Genomic DNA, 19716 nt, shown 5'->3' with positions numbered 1-19716 from the left:
AAAGAGGTGAGGAGAGCACGTGTTAGCTAGAGCACCCCTTTGTCCTGAGGAAGACAGTGGGCTAGGGGGTCTCTGAAGCATCTTGGGAGTTCTCATGGAGGACCAGCCTTGTAAGGCAAAACACAGACCAAACCTACCACCCTATAAAAAAGGCCAGTTGAATTGGCCTGTACCCAAGTTGTTCCCTGGGCAAGTGGCTCTGTTTCCCCAACCACAGGCTGAAGCTTGGAAAGGAAAAACACACACAACAGCAAAAGTTGATTATAAAAATCACCAAGGAGCTATAACCCAACATCACAGTCTGCTCCCTTAACCTTTAAAAAGACCAGCAGTGCCTGCCACAGTAAACAGGACAGCCTGAGTGTAGACCCCAGCTTCCATGTAAAGCCAAGCATCGGTCTGTAAGGCAGCAGGAGACACTGGCAGATCCCTGCAGCCTGCTCGCCAGCCAGAGTACCTGAGCTAATGAGCACAGGTTCAGAGAGAGAATATACTAGTCTCAAACCCTAAGTCGGGGGAATGACTGAGGAAGACACCTCCTCACTGCCTGGACATGCTCACACAGACGGGAATCACCAGCTACTTACTCACAACCGTCGTCTTGAATTTGTTGCTGTCATACTCGGCCCCACAGATTTCCACCTCTACAAAGGGACAGGCGATACTCCGCCCTAGTTTAGGGAGGTGGCGTGCACCAAGAACCTGAGACACAGAAGGAAAGGGTTGGAATTTCTCCCGGATCTGCCCTGGGAGGGTTGAATTTGAACCACACAGTAGTGTTTCATGGATTTTTCAGGACGCTAGAGTCAGGCTGTACACGATCAAAGCTACCCTTATTCAGTGGAGAAGCTGCCACCGCTCTCAGAGGCATGAATAGATGCTGACCCAGCCCACCATATTTGATGATCAAATGTGGTAGTGGTTCCCAGGCCATGTGGTTCACCAGGAGTCTCACCTAAAGCCCAGCTACATGGGTACCTTGACGCTGGATTTCCCAGACAGAAGACAGTGGGGTGGTTTGTTTATAACTGACCCCTCTTTACTAAGGACCTTATAAATACTTCGTTAAATACTTTGTTTTACTTTTCTAAAATGAAGTCTCATTCATTTATCCTAAGCCGGCTTCAGACTTGCTATTATAGACAAAGCCAGGCTCCCAGGGCTTCATGCACACTGGACAAGCACTGCAAAAACCAAGTTACATGCTAGCCCATCCCATTTTAACTTTCTGGATCTTAGGATGGATCTCTCTCTCTCTCTCTCTCTCTCTCTCTCTCTCTCTCTCTCTCTCTCTCTCTCTCTCTCTCTCTCATCTTCCTAAAATGCCAAGGAAGGACTGGATGAATCTAGAAAAGCTCGTGCCAGGCAGTAGTAGTGGTGCACATCTTTAGTCCCAGTGCTCAGGGAGCAGAGGTGGGCCGATCTTTGAGTTTGAGGCCAGCCTGGTCTACATAGCAAGTTCCATGATGGCCAGGGCTACACAGAGAAACCTTGTCTCAAAGAGAGAGAGAGAGAGAGAGAGAGAGAGAGAGAGAGAGAGAGAGAGAGAGAGAGAGGAGATAAGAGAGAGACAGACAGACTGAGGGAAAGAGCAAGTTCTGACCTTTCTAAGGCAAACGGGAAATGAACTCTCCTCTTGGCCAGAGGTTGACTTCCCATGATCCCCTAGTGCATCACACCCAGAGTAGAACAAGTGACACGAGGGTTTTCAGCCCAGGGTGATCCAGGGTGAACCACATAAGCCTGAATTGCTGTCAAGATGGTGCTGGCTTAACAGAGGCACGAGTGCCCTCAGCGCCCAGGGAGCCCTGTCCACCTGCCCCCTCTACCTTGACAGTGAGTGTCATCAGGATCTTCCTCTGGGACTCCGGGGGCATCGGGTCATACTTCTCAGACCGCATGCTCTCGGGCTGCAGGACATAACCTGTCCGCCCATTGAGCGAAAACAGTGCATGGTTCATCTGCATGTACTTGTCTGAAAAGAGAACAGAGGGGTGCTATGGGGCAGCCAGGGAACACCAGCTCCTGGCGCTCATGGGCACCGACTACGTGACCTTCCTGTGATGGCTCGGGGCAGCTGTTCCAAAGAGACATCTGACTCCAAGGAAACATGGGGAGCATTAGAAAAGAATCCGACACCAGGAAACGATCTTACATGGTGTGTGGAAGGGTGTACTATGACACACATCCTATCATCTGACTTCCACATGTGTGCCTTGACATAAGCACCCTGTCCTCCATCCTCCACACGTGTGTGCATGGTATGTACGCCCTGTTCCTCTGACCTCCGTCTGTGTTCCACAGCATACATGCCCTGTCCTCTGGCCTTCACGTGTGGGCCATGGCAAACACACCCACACATACACACACAGTAATAAATGTTTTAAAGTTCATCTCCGTGCAAACGGCAGGCAGATGTTTAGAGTTGTAAATAAAAGTCCAGCTCGGTGGGAAACAAAGAGGACCAACCACTTTGCAGGGAAACTGAAGCAAACATCCCTTGAGTCGGTGAAGGGAAAGAGCTAATGTCACCCAAAGAGCAAAGTCTTGACCGGAAACTGTAACTACAATTGAACGTCAGTTTTCTCACCTGGTGTGCAAAGAAAGAGCAAAAGAGCTTCAGGAAATTACAGTAGTGACCTACACCGGAGGGGTGTGCCCATGCTCACCAGGCTAGGGGAAAAACTGGAGCAAGTGCCACAGGATACAGGTGCCCAGTGGTCCCAGGGCTGGGGGTGGGGCTGGGGGAGCAGTATCAAAATGCCAGCATCTTGGGAAATGCCCCAGGAGTAGGAGAGGTCTACCCCACAGCTGTGCACCTACACCTGGGAACAAGTTTCCAGGAGACAGGGATGGGACCTGACCTACAGATTCCTAGAGCTGGGTTGGGGGCAGTTGTTAAATAAGAAAAAATAAACAAACAAGCAAACCAACAGGCCCACAGGATGCGAAGTCTAAAGTTTGTGTGCATGGGTTTCCCCTACTATATGTTTCTAGAGAGTGAAACTTGGAGAGAAAGCACACAAAGAGGAAGGGGCAAGGCAGCCACCGAAAGCCTGGATCCAGCCACGCCTGGATCCAGCCCCTCTGAGACTCACCTGTTGTGGGATTATTTGATCACACTGTGAACTCTGAGATTGTGAACTGGAAAAACTTTTTCTTGTGGTGTAGCTCAGCCCTAGCACACACCTTTAACCCAAGAACTTTGGACAAAGAGGACTAAATCATGTCAACCATAGGTCAAGAGGCAGAGCAAGCAACCAGTTGACGTGGGGGCGGGGGGTTGAACATAAGAAAACCCAGGAGACAGAAAGGAGGGTTTTTAAGTTGAGGGGTATTTAAGACAGCGGGGAGAGGGCTGGAGAGATGGCTCAGCGGTTAAGAGCTCCAACTGCTCTTCCAGAGGTCCTGAGTTCAAATCCCAGCAACCACATGGTGGCTCAGAACCATCTGTTATGGGATCTGATGCCCTCTTCTGGTGTGTCTGAAGACAGCTACAGTGTACTTATATATAATAAATAAAATAAATCTTTAAAAAAAAAAAGACAGCGGGGAGAAGGAGCCTTTTCCTTCTGGGACATCAGTGGAGTGGGAAGGTCAGCTGGATGCTTTCTCTGCCTCTCTGAGCTCGGAGGCCTTCACTACAGCTACTAACTCTCGAGCTTTCATTTGGTAAATCGGATGTTTGAGATTTTGCTTTAAAAGCAACACTTACTAGTTCAATAAGCTATTATGATCCCTTCCTAAACCAGAAAGATCAATACCTCTGTCACTTGTGATCACGGAGTCTGCTTCCACAACTGTCCCCTTTGTTAGTCCCTAGAGCTTTGCGCTAACCAACAAGTTCAGCCTTGACTGGGATGCCCAGTCACTTGGTTCAGAAACAATCACATCCCACTAGCTGCCCGGGTGACGTTGCTGGCCGTGACAGGGCCACTGCCTGGCCTGCACAGGCTGCTACCTTCATCCTTTACCTGGAGTCTGGAAATTGAGCGCCACCATCTGGGAGCCACACAGCCACAGACGGAAGGGGTCGTAGTTGGAAGAGTCAACTCTCTGTCCCTTGGGGTAGACACGGGTCAGGCCCTTCTGGTTGTACCGCAATAGATCCACGGGCTTTTGCCTGACAATGCTGTCTGCCTTTGTCTCCACAAAAGAGCGAATTTCCCGGAAGTCAGGATTTTCTGCAGAGGATATGATGATTTGAATGAGAATGGGCCAACATAGGCTCATAGATTTAAATGCTGGGTCATCCGGAGAGTGGCACTCTTCAGAGATGTGCCTATTCACTGGAATAGGTGTGATCTTGTTGAAGGAAGGGGGTGGGCTTTGAGGTTTCGAGAGCCCAAGCCTGGCCCAGTAGCTCTCTCTGTCTTCCTGCTGCCTGAGGATCCAGATATAGAACTCTCTGCTACCTATCCAGCACCATGCCTGCCTGCATCCCGCCATGCTTCCCACCCTGATGACAACGGAATACACCTCTGAACCTGTAAGCAAGTCTCCAGTTAGATGCTTTCCTCTCTTAAAAGTTGCCAAGGTTATGTCTCCTCTTCACAGCAACAGCGCACTGACTACGACAGAGGAGAGGGTCCCCCTTGGTGCTGGATGTGATGGCAGAAGACCCAGGTGACAAAAAAGAAACCAGGACTCTCTCGAAAAGACGCTGAAGAGAGAGGGTGGTGGCCAGCTCTGTAAAGTGCCAACTATGTAAGCCGGAGGTCCTGAGTTTGAATCCACAAGTTACTAATGAAAAAAACAAAAAAAAGCCAGGTGTGGCATTGTGCACTTGTAGTTCCAGTATGCAGGCTTGGAGGAGGATTCCCCAGAACTCACTGGTCAGCCTCGCCTGCTTGCTGAGTCCAAGGCGACAGAGCCTATCTCAAACAAGGCTCTGGCCTACGTACCCAACACCCACCATGATGGGTAGGTCTAATTGTCAACTTGACAAGACCTAGAATCACATAGACGAGAGTCTCAGTAAGGAGCTGTCTGGATCAGACTGGTCTCTTGGCATGACCATGGGGGAAGTAACCAACACACACAAGATACCTAAGGGGCACGACGGTCACACCTTAATTGGTACCTCCTACCCTTGGTGGTACCCAGTGCTACAGAGAGGATCAAAAGGGACCCGATCTTCCCCATAGCCTTTCCTTCTTGGCGTTTTATGGTTTCTTACTTAGAACCACTGACATCTTGGCTATGGGATACCGAAAGGGTTTCTACCTGGATCAATGCTCCATGCACTGTCCTGACAGCACGTGACTCAGTGGACACCAGAGCTTCCCAGGAACGGTCTTCCAGAACACTTACCCAAATGGTCCTTGGTTTTGCTAGTCGGCTTGCAGTACACAACCAAGTCAGAGAGCTCAATAGCAATGGACTGATTCCTCTCCCAGTACTTCATGTTGTTCTCCTGTGGAGAAGAAATGTTACAGCATTGAGGCTACAGCGCTGAGGCAGCATCCACACCACCTTCCAGCTCACCTGGACGGCTCTCCCCACCACCCTGAGCATGCAGGGTTGGGCGTTTTTCCTGTCCTGAAGACAATACCCGCTTCTCCTCTGAAGACTCTCCACCATGCTGTCTAGGACGGCACCGCTCTCTAAAGTCACACAGGCATGAGTTGGGGAGATGGCCCAGTGGTTAACGCAGCTCACCCTACCACCGTCTGAGTATCTGAGTTCAGCTTCCAGCACCCACGTAAGCCAGATGCGGCCCTTCAGGCCTGCAACTCCAACATGGCAGTGGGGAAGAGGCAGGGGGATTGCTAGGGCTTTTAGGTTGCCAGCCTGACCCCACAAGCTAAGTTCTAGGTTGAGGGAGACAGCCTGCCTCAAAGGAATAAGGGAAGGAGTGATAGAAGATGGTATCTAACACCCTTCTCTGGCCTCCATGTATGTACAAGTGTGCGCACATGCACGCAGATAATAAACAGTAAACGAGGACCCACAAGCAGAGGAATGTGGCTTTAATCCCAGCCCTTGGCTGGCTGAGGCTGGGGAATTTGGGAGTTCAAGGTCAATCTGAGGGAGTGGAGACCCTGACAGCAGAAGAGGGAGATTCTGTCATCCCGTTATGCCCCTGCCTCCTGTCTAATCCCCTCCCCTAAAGCCATACTATGGTGGTCCACAGGACTCAGTACTCTTAAACCCGCGTGGACCCCATAGCAGCCTCCTTTCTCTATACCTTTGAATGTATGCAGCCTCCTCCTTGCCTCAGCTCACCCTTGCAAAGCCCAGTGCAGACAGCTGTCTCCTCAGGGCCCAGACCACATACATGGACCAGGGGAGGGAGTACGCCACTCCACACACACTGTACGGTGCTACCAGATAAGGATTAACTTCTCATTTTCTCACACACACAGAGCTACCCTCTCACACTGCTCCAGACTCAGCCACCTTCCGTTGGCCAGGGCAGTGGCTAACGGGAGGTTTTCACAAGACCGTCAGCATCTAGGAGGTCTCTGGCTTCCAGCGTCCTACCCTGAGTGCTTCAGGGATATTATCTAGGTTGGTCCATACATCCCGAGAGACAGATCACCTCCAACTCTGAGCTACACAGCCAGACAATGTCAAGACCAGATTTGTAACCCAAAGTCTAGCCCCCTCTTACCCTGCCCATCCCACGTTAGAACTCTGTCATCACTGGCCACCAGATTCCAGCTGATACCTCTAAAATACCCGCTGTATCCAGCCCCGGGGTTTAGAATGCAGAAGGGCCCTATGAAACACAGCAATGGCCTGTGCCTGGCCTCACCCGGGCAGCATGGGCTGGGACAGGTAGGCACCTCGCTCCCCAGTACGCTTAGACCCACCTTGGTGTCGATCTTCCAAGTGATCTCTCGTATACTCTGAAACCACTCAAACAGTTCCTCCACACGGTCAGTCGCGAACTCCACAGGAGGGTCCCCCTGTTTCTTAGGCTCCAGGATAAAGACGAAGGCTTTCTGGTTTTTCCCCTGGGGGGCCTTCACTGTAGACAGAGGGTAAGGGAAGTCCTGACGTGGCCACAGAGACTACACCTCACACTAGTTGCCCCTACCTAAACAGCCACAGCTACAGTCACATGCTGATGGGAACGTCTGCCCTCTGGCAGGCAGCGTCTGAACCTTTTTGTACACGTTATAGGTAAAGCTTTGTACTGGGCTGAGTGTTATCCTCTGAAAAGAGATGTCAAAAGCTCCTGTCCCTGTGAACGTTACATCATTTAGAAACGTAATTTTTGAAGCTGTACCAACTATCTCTAGACCTAAGATAAACCTTAAATCCAAGGAACAATGTCCCTAGAAGAGAAAGACAGTGGGGTGTGGAAACCCAGACTGAGGAAGCAACCTATGAGGATGGAGAAAGTTCAGGAAGGCTGACTGGCGGATGGCGAGAAAGGAAGGAAGATAATCATAGAGAAGAACATGAAGGTTACCCTGATCTGCCCATTACTAGTGGCTGTGCTTTCTGAGCTCTGAGGTGATGTCCCCAGAAATGACTACATGGGTGGTTTTTATCCTTTAGCAAACCTCGTGGGGACACCGTGACACTCATCCTACAGGAGACAAGACCAAGGCTCAAGGTGACCACGGCAACATTTGGAAAGTCACACTGGCGGAGCTGAAGGGCAGCCCCACCCTGATGACAAGTCCCTACTGCCAAGTGACATCCCCATGTCCTCTAACAGGACAATACAGGGAGGGGGCAACCCAGGCCATCAGCTACGAAGCTGAGAATTGACTCCACCAGTCCCAGTATACCCAGGAATTGCCAGGGACTTACCGCTTTTCTCATGTGGTGGTGCAAAAACCTTCCACCTTCCCTACTAGAGTCACAGGAAGGGAAAGGAAGACGAAAACAGGGACAGAATGAAAGGGGTGGGAGTGGGGGTCATGGAATCGTTATCATGGGAAACCAAGGGGACCATGCTCGGACCTCCCTGGGAGAGGGGACTCAGCTCAAGAATTAGTGAGCCCCCATGAAGGGAGCTTGGGCTTTATGCTTGGACCCACAGCTGCCAACAGGAAGCTACAGCCCAGGAAGCTGCCATGTACGTACCCACTTCGATGTGGGCAGGCCCTGAACACAGAGAGCTCTGTGCAAATCATGGCTATCACTACACAGGACGCTCTGTCACATCCCTGGTGCCACACGCGCTGACCAGGGCAGGACAGGAGCTAAGATCTAGTGAGGAGAGACAGGCTTGAAGCCTCAGGAGCTTAGCAGCTCCACCACAGCCTGACCAATCAACACCCCAGCTCTCTGAAAGGCAGACACAGGGGCAGATGCTGATCGACAGCATGACAACAGCTAAGTCACGGGCACCCCTTAGCAGGCAGTCCTGCCTTAGCAGATGGTAGCAACAGGCGTCACCATTGGGGACCTATAGGTCCACATGCATTTGGTCTCAGCCCCCGCCTCATCTAAGTCTGGGAGGCACAGGGCTCATGCCAGCTGCCTCCCTGCCAGGGATACTCCTGAAGCCAGGCTTGGCGGGGCGGGGTGGATGCGGGCTGGAGTCAAGCTAAGAAAGCAGCACACATACCCACATTGTAGGTATTAAGATCCAATATGCCTCTGCAGAGAGACCCGAGGGGGTTGTCTTCAATAATCTGTGAAGAAACAAGACCCAATTCTCAGTAGTCATAAGCAAAATAATAAAGCGAGAGCCAGTTTCTAGACGTGCCGTTTAGCGCCACCACTACCTGTGGAGTTGCTTAAAATGCATTTTCATTACAACATCCACGGGGAGGGCGCTTCTACCAAGGCACGGAGACGACACGGGGGGAGGGGGGTGGAGGAACCCTGGCAGCACGCAGGCACCCACGGTCTCTGCGCTGCGTTTTCCAGTCCACAAAGAACACACCTCGTGAGTTCCAAAACCAATTTCAAACCCCGTTACGGAGACCTCGTCTGAGGTGCGTGTGAAATGAGGCCGCTTGGCCTGCGGTTCCCGCAGCTCAAGGGCCTTCCGTGGCTCCCTGTGGCTTTCCCCGAGGAAAACTCTAGCTGTGGCCTGACATCTGGTGTCTGAGGCTTTCCAACCTCGTCAGGCCAACCTCGGCAGCCATTATAACCCTGCTGCACATGTGAAGCGTCCTGGGGTCCAGCCGAGATGGGAAGGCTGCTATTGCTATGCTGTCCCAACCTTCTCTACCAGGCTTTCGATGTCGTCATGCAGATGCTGACATACAGAGGCAGTGAAGAGTCCTGTCCCTGCCCCAGCCTCCTGGGGACAAAGGCCTTCCAATCGCCACACCCTGGCTTAGGCTGTGTCAACCCTGTGCCTATCTCTTGGTTTAAAAAGCAACAACAAACAAACAAAAACAAAAACAAAAACACCAGCTTCACTTTTAAGACTCAAACACTACTTGCCATGGGAAGCCCTCCCCAGTTGCCTTGCCGCCCTTAGAGCCACCTCCCCACCAGAGATAGGGCTCTTAAAGGGATGAAGGAACTACAGATTCTTCCCTGGCACAAGCTGATGAACTCAAGTGGCCATTTCCCTCTCCAAGAGCACACGGTGGCTAGGTACCAAGGTCTGGCTCGCAAAGTCACCAGAAGGCCCTGTCTCACCTTCCAGCTTCCCTGTTCCTTGCTCATGCTAAGCACGTTCTGCATGTCTGCCTCTCTAAACTGAATGTGTTTCATTTGCACATTGCTTTGAGCAGAGGACAAATTCCCCGTCTGGCCACTTTCACTCCAGTGGGAATTCTGTGCTTTCAAAGCCTCAGCCCAGCGCCGCCTGATTAAAACACAGCCGGCTCATCACAAAGACTTTTACCCACAGCAACTTGGGGCCGGTCCCAATTTTTGCATCACCCTGCCCGCTCCAGTGTCAAGCTCTGCGGTGACCCCAACAAGTACGTGTCAAACGTCGTCCACCCCCACCACCCAGAGACAGGTCAGGGGACTCCTCCAAAGCCTGGGCCATACATGATGGAGACGCACCTGCTTTTCCATCTCCTCAGCATCGCCTGCCGAGATATCTTCAACGTAGTTAGATGGGAAATACTGCTGGATCCGGGTCCCATAGTCCCCTTTCCACCTGCAGAGAACCACGGACATTGAGGGTGTAGCCGGCTCAGGTCTGAGCACTCAAGTGACCTGAGGGGGCTATCGCGGTCTGCATTTCGAAGGAAGCATATGCCTTTTAAAAACACTTGTGGTCAGATGATCAAGGACTCGGTCCTCTCTGGTGTTGGCAACACTATGCAAACTCCCAAGTTTTCAGGGCTTTAAGAGGGACCAAGGGCCTCTCGGAGGGTGCTCACCCCGTTTGTGGGAAGGCTGTAGTTCTAGAGTCAAATGACCTGTGGTGAAATCTTAGTTCCTTGGGGCTGGAGAGACATACCAACTCCAGCTCCAGGGGATCTTCTGCCCTCTTCTGGCCTCTGTGGGCACTACACTCTAAGGCACATAACCACTGAACACAACACTGCTGGTCTCTCAACACAAGCTCTTAGGTTAGTCCATACTCAACACCTCAGAAGCCCCTCCCCAAAGAGCTGCTCTCCTCAATGATTCTTCCAAAAGTTCAGACACTATTTCCAAGTCATGCTAGGGACCTAGTCACTGTCTCCCCATAGGCTGGTGGTCTCCTAGTTAGCTGCCTACACACCTTTGACAGTCTTTTAAGAGTAGCTGAGGTCCTGGATGTAATGGTGTCTACCCACAACTTGGGCTGGGATGCTGAGGCAGGAGGAGTTCAAACACAGACACGTATGTTTACTCCTAATGTAAAAGTAATAAGTCCAGGTACTTCTTTAAAAGAAATTCCAGCTTCTTCAGTGACTACACTGGTGCTCTGTACCTCAGGCCCCCCATCTGTAAAATGGGGTAATGCTGGAGCTGCCTCAGGTTTTATTAGGACTTTCTAGGTCACTGTATGTCAAATGCTTCGAACAGCATCTGGTGTACAGCCGGCGTATGACGGTGTCTATTCTTGGCTTAGCATGCAGTTCAGTAGCAGACACTTGCCTAGAATCTGCCAGTGAGAGACCAAGAGGGTGCTGAGCCGTCAAGCACGGGCCCCGGGTTCTATTCCCAGCACACCAACATAGTGTTCTTGTCATCGCTCGGGTAAAATGGCACACCCAACCCCTCATTACAGCACCAGCAGCATATGACATAATCTGTAATAGGTGTGCTGTGATCACTCTGGACACGTCTATACTTCCCCAAGTCCATTCCTGGTCGCAGGGTCTCACGCTTTCAAGGCCACTCACTGGGCCCCTTTCTGCAGCCAGAAGGCTCATTTCAAAAGTACCTCTAGCCAGAACCACATAGCAACTTTCCTAATCCCACGTGATCCAGCCTCAGGAGCCTGGCATCACAGCCCCACTGGGTCTCAGCCCAGGGATGCTCCATGACCCAAAACTACTCCCGCTGCACTGCCTAGCTGCCGGGTCACAAACAGGCTGCTAGCCCGCTAGCCAAGCCTACTACCTTACCTAGGACTCGACTGTACCTTCTCCTCCAGGGAGCCTTTGCGGCTGTTCCTCTGAGCCTCCCTGGCACCTGTGCCCACCACTGTCTAAGCAGACACAGTGTGGCTGCCCAGTGCCAGCCCTTCCTGCATCCTCCACACCACCTTCCTTTCTATGGATCAACATAGACTCGGGCGCTGCCTGGATTTCAGGACCAAGAACTTGATAACTGTTACTGACAATGTAATTATTCATATCCACCTTGCTTTCACTCTCAAACGTGTTTCTACAGGGACAAAAACTATTGGCTGCCCCTATTTAGTTTTGGGGGATGGGGGGAGTCTGATACAAGCAGTCAGCGAGGTGGCCATCTTGCCATCAGAGAGAGAAAGAAGAGTAGCAGCTGTCATTTACCCCCGCCCCTTGCCAGATGACTTCACCCTGTCTCTCAAGTCATCTCAAGACAAGAGTTAGAATTTGGGGGATGTTCACATTAGAGCCATGGGGAAGCATGAGATGTGACAGCGTCTTCTCCAGGATACAAAGCAGTGTGACTTGGGGTTCTCACTGGGGTTTACACATACTCCATCCCCTGGGCACCGACTGTGCCTGGGAGTTCCCTAATGAAGAGACAGGATAATGTGGAGGGAGCACCTGAAACCAAGAGACCCAGAGGGGAGGCTCCTTGGTAATGCCAATTGGAGGATGCTACTGCCCAGAATTAGCCTTCTGAGACCAGGTCCGTGAAAAGCCCTGTGTGGCTGTGTGTGTGTGCCAGGGCTGAGGTCACCGGGAGTCAGAACATTTGATACCCATGTCTTTCACTAGAACAGAATTTTGGGTTCCTTTGTCCCCTTAGCCATCGTATGTCTTTGATGCTGGGGAGCAAGGTGAAAACTAGCTTGGAATTAGGAGGGTCTTCTGATTTCTTTTTAAATGAATTTGGGAGGCAGGAGAGATGGCTCAGTGGTTAAAAGCACTTGCTGCTGTTGCAGAGGACCCAGGTTCAGTTCCCAGCTCCCACACACGGTGGCTCACGACCCTCTGTAACTATATTCCCAGGGTGTTGATGCCCTCGTCTGGACCCTTTGGGTGCCTGCACACACGTGTGCATATACAGACAAGTAGGCACACACGTGTACACATAATTCTTTTAGGGTTTTTGTTTTGTTGTTTTTTGGGGGGGTTGTTTTTTGTTTTTTGGGGGTTTTGGGGGGTTTTTTTGTTTTGTTTTGTTTTTTGTTTTTTTTTTTTTTTTTTTTTTTTTTTTGTATTATTACTTTTAATCACAGATAGTCTTGAGCCTGCACGGTAACTGCAACCTTGGGAAGCCTCAATGGCAAATCAGCACCAATCCAGTCTGGAATGTGAGATGAGAGGGCTCAGAGCCCCACCCAGCCCCTTAGGGTCACCACAAGAGACCACCAGTCAAGTTCACCTCCAAGAGGCCCATCCCCAACCAGCCTTACCATCCTCCCGGCTCCTTGGAGACGTTGTGGATGAGGGCACCTCGGCAGAAGGTCAGCTCATCGCTGCGCTTGGCTTTGTAGTCATAGAGTGCTTTCACAGTCCTCTGAGGCTTTGGGGGAAATGGGAAGAAAAAGGGCAGGTGGATGACAGAAGCAGGACCCGTTAGGTTAGCTTCTCATTAGGAAGCCAGAGACCTCAGAGGCCGGGGTCACTGCGCCATCTGCTGCTGAGAGTTGGTATTGCATAGGAACCAACTGCAAAGTCCACCAGAAGTGGAAGAGATTGGCTTAACCAGGAGAAAGACGCCACATTGCTAATTTCTCAATAGAGCCTCTTAGATTAAGCCACACTCGCCACATCAGAACCCCCCCCCCTACACACAGAGCTGCTGTCCTCAATGATTCTCCCAGAAGTTTAGAATTTCAGACACTATTTTCTAGTTGTGCTGGGGACCTAGATGTAGTGGTGCCTACCCATAACTCCAGGGCTTAAGACGCTAAGGCAGGGGGAATAGAATTTCTAAGCCTGCCTGAGCTACACAGTGAGACTCTGTCTCAATGTCTCCCACCCCTCCCCAAATCAAACAACAACAAAAAAAGCTGGGCTCTGTATGAGCAGCAGCAAGAAAGATAGAATTTATGTGGGTGAAACTTGCCCTGAATTTTCTCGATTCCTGCCGCTTGATAATAGTAAACACATAAAGGTGGGGGGGGGGAACCCGCACAGCAAAGAAATACTAATAGAGAAATCTCTAAAATTATCTAAGCCTGCTTAGATCTTTGGCTTCTCTGTCTTCCCTGACAAAGGAGACAGGACTCGGGGAAAACCACTTCCCGGAGACTAGATACCGAGTCAGCCGTGGGAGTTGTGACCGTGGCTCTGCCCATTCCTCTGTGTAAGCTGGAGCCCACTAAACCTCCATTTCCCCAACTGAAATGGTAATTAAAGTTTTAGATATTTCCCAGGGTTCCTGAGAAAATTCAGTGAAATAATCCACACGACAGTAAAAATGCCTATGGCCCTGCATTTCTTAGGTATCTGCCACCAACATGGTGAGCTGCCCTGAGCCTTTCAACCGACAGTGGCTCCCTGAATCCTCACAACCACCCTAACAGGGAGGTAGTGCTGTCACGCCCATTTTACAGATGAGAAAACTGAGCACAGAGACATGAAGAACCTGGCCCAGAGCCGACCATATGGGAAGACGCTGAGCCCAGAACTGGGCCAATGACTGCGAGGTATATGCCATCCTCCATCAGAATCTATAAAGAGTAATGCAGCCCCTAGAAACTTCTGCCATGGAGAACTCCAACCAGAGACTGGAAGGATTACTCATGGGCATTCTGGATATGAGAGCCAGAGCCAGGCTCATGGTGAAAGGGAGGCACAGGCACAGTCACGGCACAGAGAAGTGCTACTGAATGGCGTTAGAGAAAGGCTGCTTTTCTGGGGCAGCAAAGAAAGGCCTTCAGGGACGAGTGAGAAATGAGCCAGCCACTGTGTGGCCTTGTAGGAACTGGGCGTATCCGTGAGGCCAAGAGGACAGGCGTCCAATCCGGCTGCCTGTAGTCACCTGATTAACTTCGGTTTCCTCTCCAGTAAAATGGTACCTGCTTTGTGTAGCTGGCGCCGGGAATTATGATCTGACTGAGGCTAAGTGCTTAGAACATACTGGACTCTTGTCTTCAACACACCTTACATGTTACTACATGTTATCTTAAATGTTATCCTTCCGGTTCTGTGAACTTACCCAGGTCACCCTGAACAACTGATCTAGACCCTGTCTCTCCAACAAAAAGAGTCAAGAAGGGGTTGGGTGCTACTGGAAATGCACCTCAGGGCTCCATGATCCTCCCGGGCATACGGGAGGTCCTGGGTTCCATCTCCAGTACTGGGAGGTGGGGGCTGTGACGTCATCCACTCTCCCATGTCATCTGCCTGACGTTCTTTTGAGGCAGTAGACCTGATTCATGGAATTGTGTTTAGAAGAAAAAGAGACACGAGGCCTTCAGAGCAAACAGTTCATAACCCTGTGAGGAAGATGGAGGTCAGCTCAACACTCTTCCGGGGGACTGCTGAAGCAATATTCCAAACCTGGACATCTGGGCAGGGCCTCAGCACAGCACAGCCTTCCCTCTGAAAAGCTGTCCATACTGGTTAGCCACTCTGCTCCTCACCTCCTCACTCTGAAGCCTTCAGGTCCTGCTCTGAGTTTGCATCCACTGAGGATTTGAAATTTGTTTAAAAAAAAAAAAAAAAGGAAAGGAAAGGAAAGGAATGGAGTCCCGGATCTCAGCAGAGCCCACCAGTGAGAGCCGCACCCTAGTCCTATGTACTAGAAAGAAAATTCGCTCTAGTTCTTCCCCCACTAAGTTTGAGACGGAGCTGGAGGCAAAAAGCAAAATCCACCTTTACCTACACAGAGCTACGAGGCAGAGGCAGGGTGGGAATCTGAGATAGCGCTGGCCTCGAGAGGAGGTCAACGAACCAGACATAATTCATAAGCGCCTCGGGCTCAGTTGGCAAGCAGGAAAAGAAATTTGGAAGATTCTTAATTAGAAGCTTTGTGGCCCAAAGGTGGTTCACTGAAACTCGGGACTCGAGCAAGACTCGGTTCCATCCAGATGGAATTCTATTAACCTCCATGAAACCACACGGTATCCTGCCCATCACCAGGTAGTCAAAAGAAATTTTAGCTGTAGTCAGATGTTCCAGAATATTCCCTGCTATAACTAATGGAGACCAGTGGTGGGGCAGGGTCCCCTCTCACTCTTCTGGGTAGGACTGATGCTATACCATGGAAGGGTTGATCTCACTTGGGTCCACATACATCCTGCTGACGTCATAGAGAGAGTTGATGTCTCTTTCCTGAAAGAAAGAAAAAAGAGGAAGGACAAAGAAAGGTCAATGGAAAGGGCTTGAGGAATGTGGTTCAATGGAAGAAGCGTTTGCCTGCCATGTGCAAGGTCTTGGGTTCCATCCCCAGCACCAACCAAACAGGAAGTCTGGCACCCCATGCTCCTAGAATGGCCTATGCCCACGGCCAGGCCGCAGACTTCCTCGGGCTTTCTTGTTCTTTGGAAAGAAGAGTTGGAACCGCATGGGATTGTAGCTCAGATGTAGAGAGAGCAAGAAGATTCAAAACGTTCCCCCAAATTTGGAAGCAACCTGGAAATTGTAGGCACGCTACCCTGACCCAGAGGGTACCAGCATCTCCTGTTCAAAGATAGCACATCAGCAGCTCAAAAGACTGGCAGGCATATCAATGAGGCCTTTCCTGGACACATGTGCAAATGTTTGCCAGCAGCAACTGCCAAGGCCCCTGGCCCGTCCCCCAGCTTTCCTGTCCCTCTACCTAGAGTCGCTGCTGTCAGCTTTGCCTCATCTCCTCAGAAACTATTTGTTCACTTCAGGGTTTGGGCTCACATTTTTGTCCTGTTAAAGTGCCTCTCCTGACCACTCTCCTGTCCACTGTAGTGTCTTCTCCTCTTGCTATGAAGATTTGTGTGCCCCAAAGGAGCCCATGCTGACCAAAACACCTCACTCTGGCACACTGTGCTTTCTCCTCTAGGGCCTAAATTTTCTCAAGGAAGAATTTGGACATACTCCTTGGAAGGTGGTTGAAACACAGGGTCCTAGGTCCTAGTCTCATTTCTGTTGCTGTGATAAAACATCCTGACCAAAAACAAGAGAAGAAAGGATGATAGCCCGTCATCATGAGGAAGTGAAGGCTGGGACAGAGAAAATAAACACATATCTTCTCTCTGATTTGATCTCAGCCAGCTTTCTCCTTCCTTATACTGTTCTGGACTCACCGCTTAGGGAATGGAGCTGCCCGTGGTGGGCTAGGCCTCCTACATCAATGAACAATCAAGACAGTCGGCCATAGACATGACCATGGGCCAACTTGAGCTAGGAAGTTTCTCACTAAGACTTCCTCCTGCTGATTCTAGGCTGTGTCGAGTTGACAGGTAACACTAGCCCGCCCTCAGAGTCAATCTACCCTCCAATGTACAGGATAAGAGCCAGTGCCTTACCGTGGCCCACCAGACCCTACATGAACCTTCCTCTCAGCCCCATCCTCATTTAGCATTACTCTGGCTGAGCACGGTGTATTTCATGCCTGTATACCACCCCAAGGGTTTTGCTTCGGCTGTCCTTTCTCCTCCAGATATCTGCATGGCTCACTCCTCAGTAAGATCTTCCCAGAACCTTTGAAGACTGCAAGCCACTGCCCCATCTCTTCATACACTCCTATGCCGTCCCAGCCCTTTCTCTTTAGCATATATTACCATCTGACATGGTCTGCGTTTCTTTTCTAGCGCATTGCCTACCTCTCCCAACCTCCACTACGGGCAGCATGGGGACAGAGTCTTTGTGGGGTGTGGCCAATTCTGCATCCCCGGAACCTCCCAGACATATAGTATATATGTAAATGTATGCACATTGTGTATCTAAAGATGTAGACCGTGACATGACTAGCAAGGAAGTTAGCCTACCATATTATATCGTTCCAGGAGCTCCGGGGTCACGGGGTAGCGAAGCCTCATCTTGCGGTAGAGTGCGTGCTTCTCATAGTAGCTGACGAGCTCCACCAGGCTCTCAAAGTAGGCAGAGGTCCCCAGCACAAAGTGACGTCCGTCCCGGTTGATACGGCAGTGTTTCACCTTGCCCCTGGCCCTTAACAAGTGGAGGGGAGGGGGAAGAGGGACAGCAGAGTATTAACAACCAAGAATGCCAGCAACTACACCAATCAGCCACAACCTTGTTATCCATCCTCAGGGATCTGAAGTGAACAGAATCCGATCCTCCTATGGAGCATGAGGCACAAGACTTTTTAGTTCAGATCTGAAAGAATCCATATACAGTCTCTCAGCACCAAGCTTTTCCTTCAGCCCGACCCACAAGCCAAACCTGCTCCCCGGTGTGTTTTTTTTTTTAAATAAAGTTTTATTGAAACATGTCCTCTGTTCGTTTGTGTCTATGCTGCGGTCATTTTCTCTTATAGATGGCAGGGTTACATAGCTGCAACAGGGTCTACACAGTCTGTGAAATCTAAAGTGTTTGCTCCGTGGGCCCTGCCACAAAGGGCTTTCTGGTCCTTGCTCTAAAACTCCAATCAGTCCTGAGGTCCTTCAGTGGCCAGAGTTACAATAACTGGTGTTTGTTTTGTTTTGTTTTCAAAAAGGAGATAATTTTTTTATCTGTTTGAAACAAGAGGCAGAAAAGATTCCAAACAGGACAGACAATAGATCCTTCAGCCTTTTTTAAAATAATTATTTAATGTATACAAGTACACTGTAGCTGTCTTCAGATGCACCGGAATCTGTTACTGATGGTTGCGAGCCACCATGTGGTTGCTGGGAATTGAACTCAGGACCCTCTAGGAAGAGCAGTGAGTGCTCTTAACCACTGAGCCATCTCTCCAGCCCCCAGATCCTTCAGCCTTAATGATTAAGAAGAGCAAGAAAAATTGAGTCTGATCCTAACTTTAAAACCAAGAGTGTCTGGGCCGGGGAGGTGGCTCTGTTGTTAAGAGCACTTTCTGCTCTTGCAGAAGACTTGGGTTCAATTCCAAGCACCTTCATGGCAGCTCACAACTCCCTCTCTGGCCTCCACAGGCACCAGGCGCTCGTGTGATATACGGACATACATGCCAGCAAAAGACACTAATTAATTAATAATTTATAAAGCAAGTGCCTTCCCCATGTTACTCACCAGAAAGAAATGACAGAGGTCTGTGGCAATAGATTAAGTAACTGGGTAGTAGTCACCACCTATGCATACATGAGCCAAAACCCTACACTACAAATTTGGACAAATATCATGTTCTGGTTGATTATATTTCTGTGGCATTAGCCCTGAAAGCCAAAGCAATTTTAAGCAAAAAGTAAAATCAAACACGTGGCACTCCTCAACTTGAAATTACCATGCAACAACTGAGATTGGGGGGAGGGGTGCATGCCTTTAACGCTAGCCAGAGATTCCCATGAGTTCAAAAGCAAACACAGACAAGTGTGATTACATCAAACCAAAGAGCTTCCATATAGCCAAAGATGTCATGGGCTTCAAGAAGAGAACAGAACTGGAGAGAATGTTTGCAAACAGATCACAGTCTGTTCCAGCAAAGATTTACGGAACACAAGTGACGGCATCGCAATAGCAATGACAAAAATCTGACAGAAAACGGGCAACGTCTCTAAACAGACATTGATCAAAAGATGTGTAAATGGCCAACCGGTGAGTGGAAACTGTTAAACCTTGATAAAAATAGAAACCGAAGCCACCAAGAGCCAGCCCTCTCATAGGTCAGAATGGCTGATATCAAAAAGGTGTGGTGGTGCACGCCTTTGATTCCCACATCCAGAGGCAGACAGAGCAGGCAGATCTCTGTGAGTTTCAGGCCAGCCAGGGCTGTATAGGGAGAGACTATCTCAAAAAATAATGGATGGATGGATGGATAAATAGATGATAGGCAAATACATGATAGATAGATAGATAGATAGATAGATAGATAGATAGATAGATAGATAGACAGACAGACAGACAGACAGGTGATTGATGGATGATAGATGATACATAAATAATAAATTGTTGGATAGATATATAAAGATAGATGACAGATAGATAGATTGATAGATGATAGATTGATAGATGATAGATGATTGATAGATAATAGATAGATGATAGATGATTGATAGATTATAGATGATTGATAGATGGTAGATGATTGATGACAGATGATAGATAGATTATAGATGATTGATAGATGATTGATAGATGACAGATGATAGATTATAAATGATTGATAGATGATAGATGATAGATT

The 19716-nt window shown here is 49.7% G+C and overlaps 1 protein-coding gene across 2 annotated transcripts in view; it reads right to left on the bottom strand.

The window, feature by feature from the left end:
* Plcg2 (phospholipase C, gamma 2) overlaps nt 1-19716 on the bottom strand; it is a 136489-nt gene that overhangs the window by 21107 nt on the left and 95666 nt on the right. For both annotated transcript variants that reach the window (NM_017168.1, XM_039097673.2), the window contains 10 exon segments: nt 588-702; nt 1830-1975; nt 3975-4184; nt 5314-5416; nt 6819-6976; nt 8534-8600; nt 9940-10036; nt 12887-12996; nt 15684-15755; nt 17387-17567. In NM_017168.1, coding sequence (NP_058864.1) covers nt 588-702; nt 1830-1975; nt 3975-4184; nt 5314-5416; nt 6819-6976; nt 8534-8600; nt 9940-10036; nt 12887-12996; nt 15684-15755; nt 17387-17567 — 1259 coding nt within the window.

This window comes from Rattus norvegicus, chromosome 19 (assembly GCF_036323735.1).
Source record: "Rattus norvegicus strain BN/NHsdMcwi chromosome 19, GRCr8, whole genome shotgun sequence".
Taxonomy (NCBI): Eukaryota; Metazoa; Chordata; class Mammalia; order Rodentia; family Muridae; genus Rattus; species Rattus norvegicus.
Note: the sequence above shows the minus strand (reverse complement) of the source record. Positions and strands in the feature narration are given on the sequence as shown.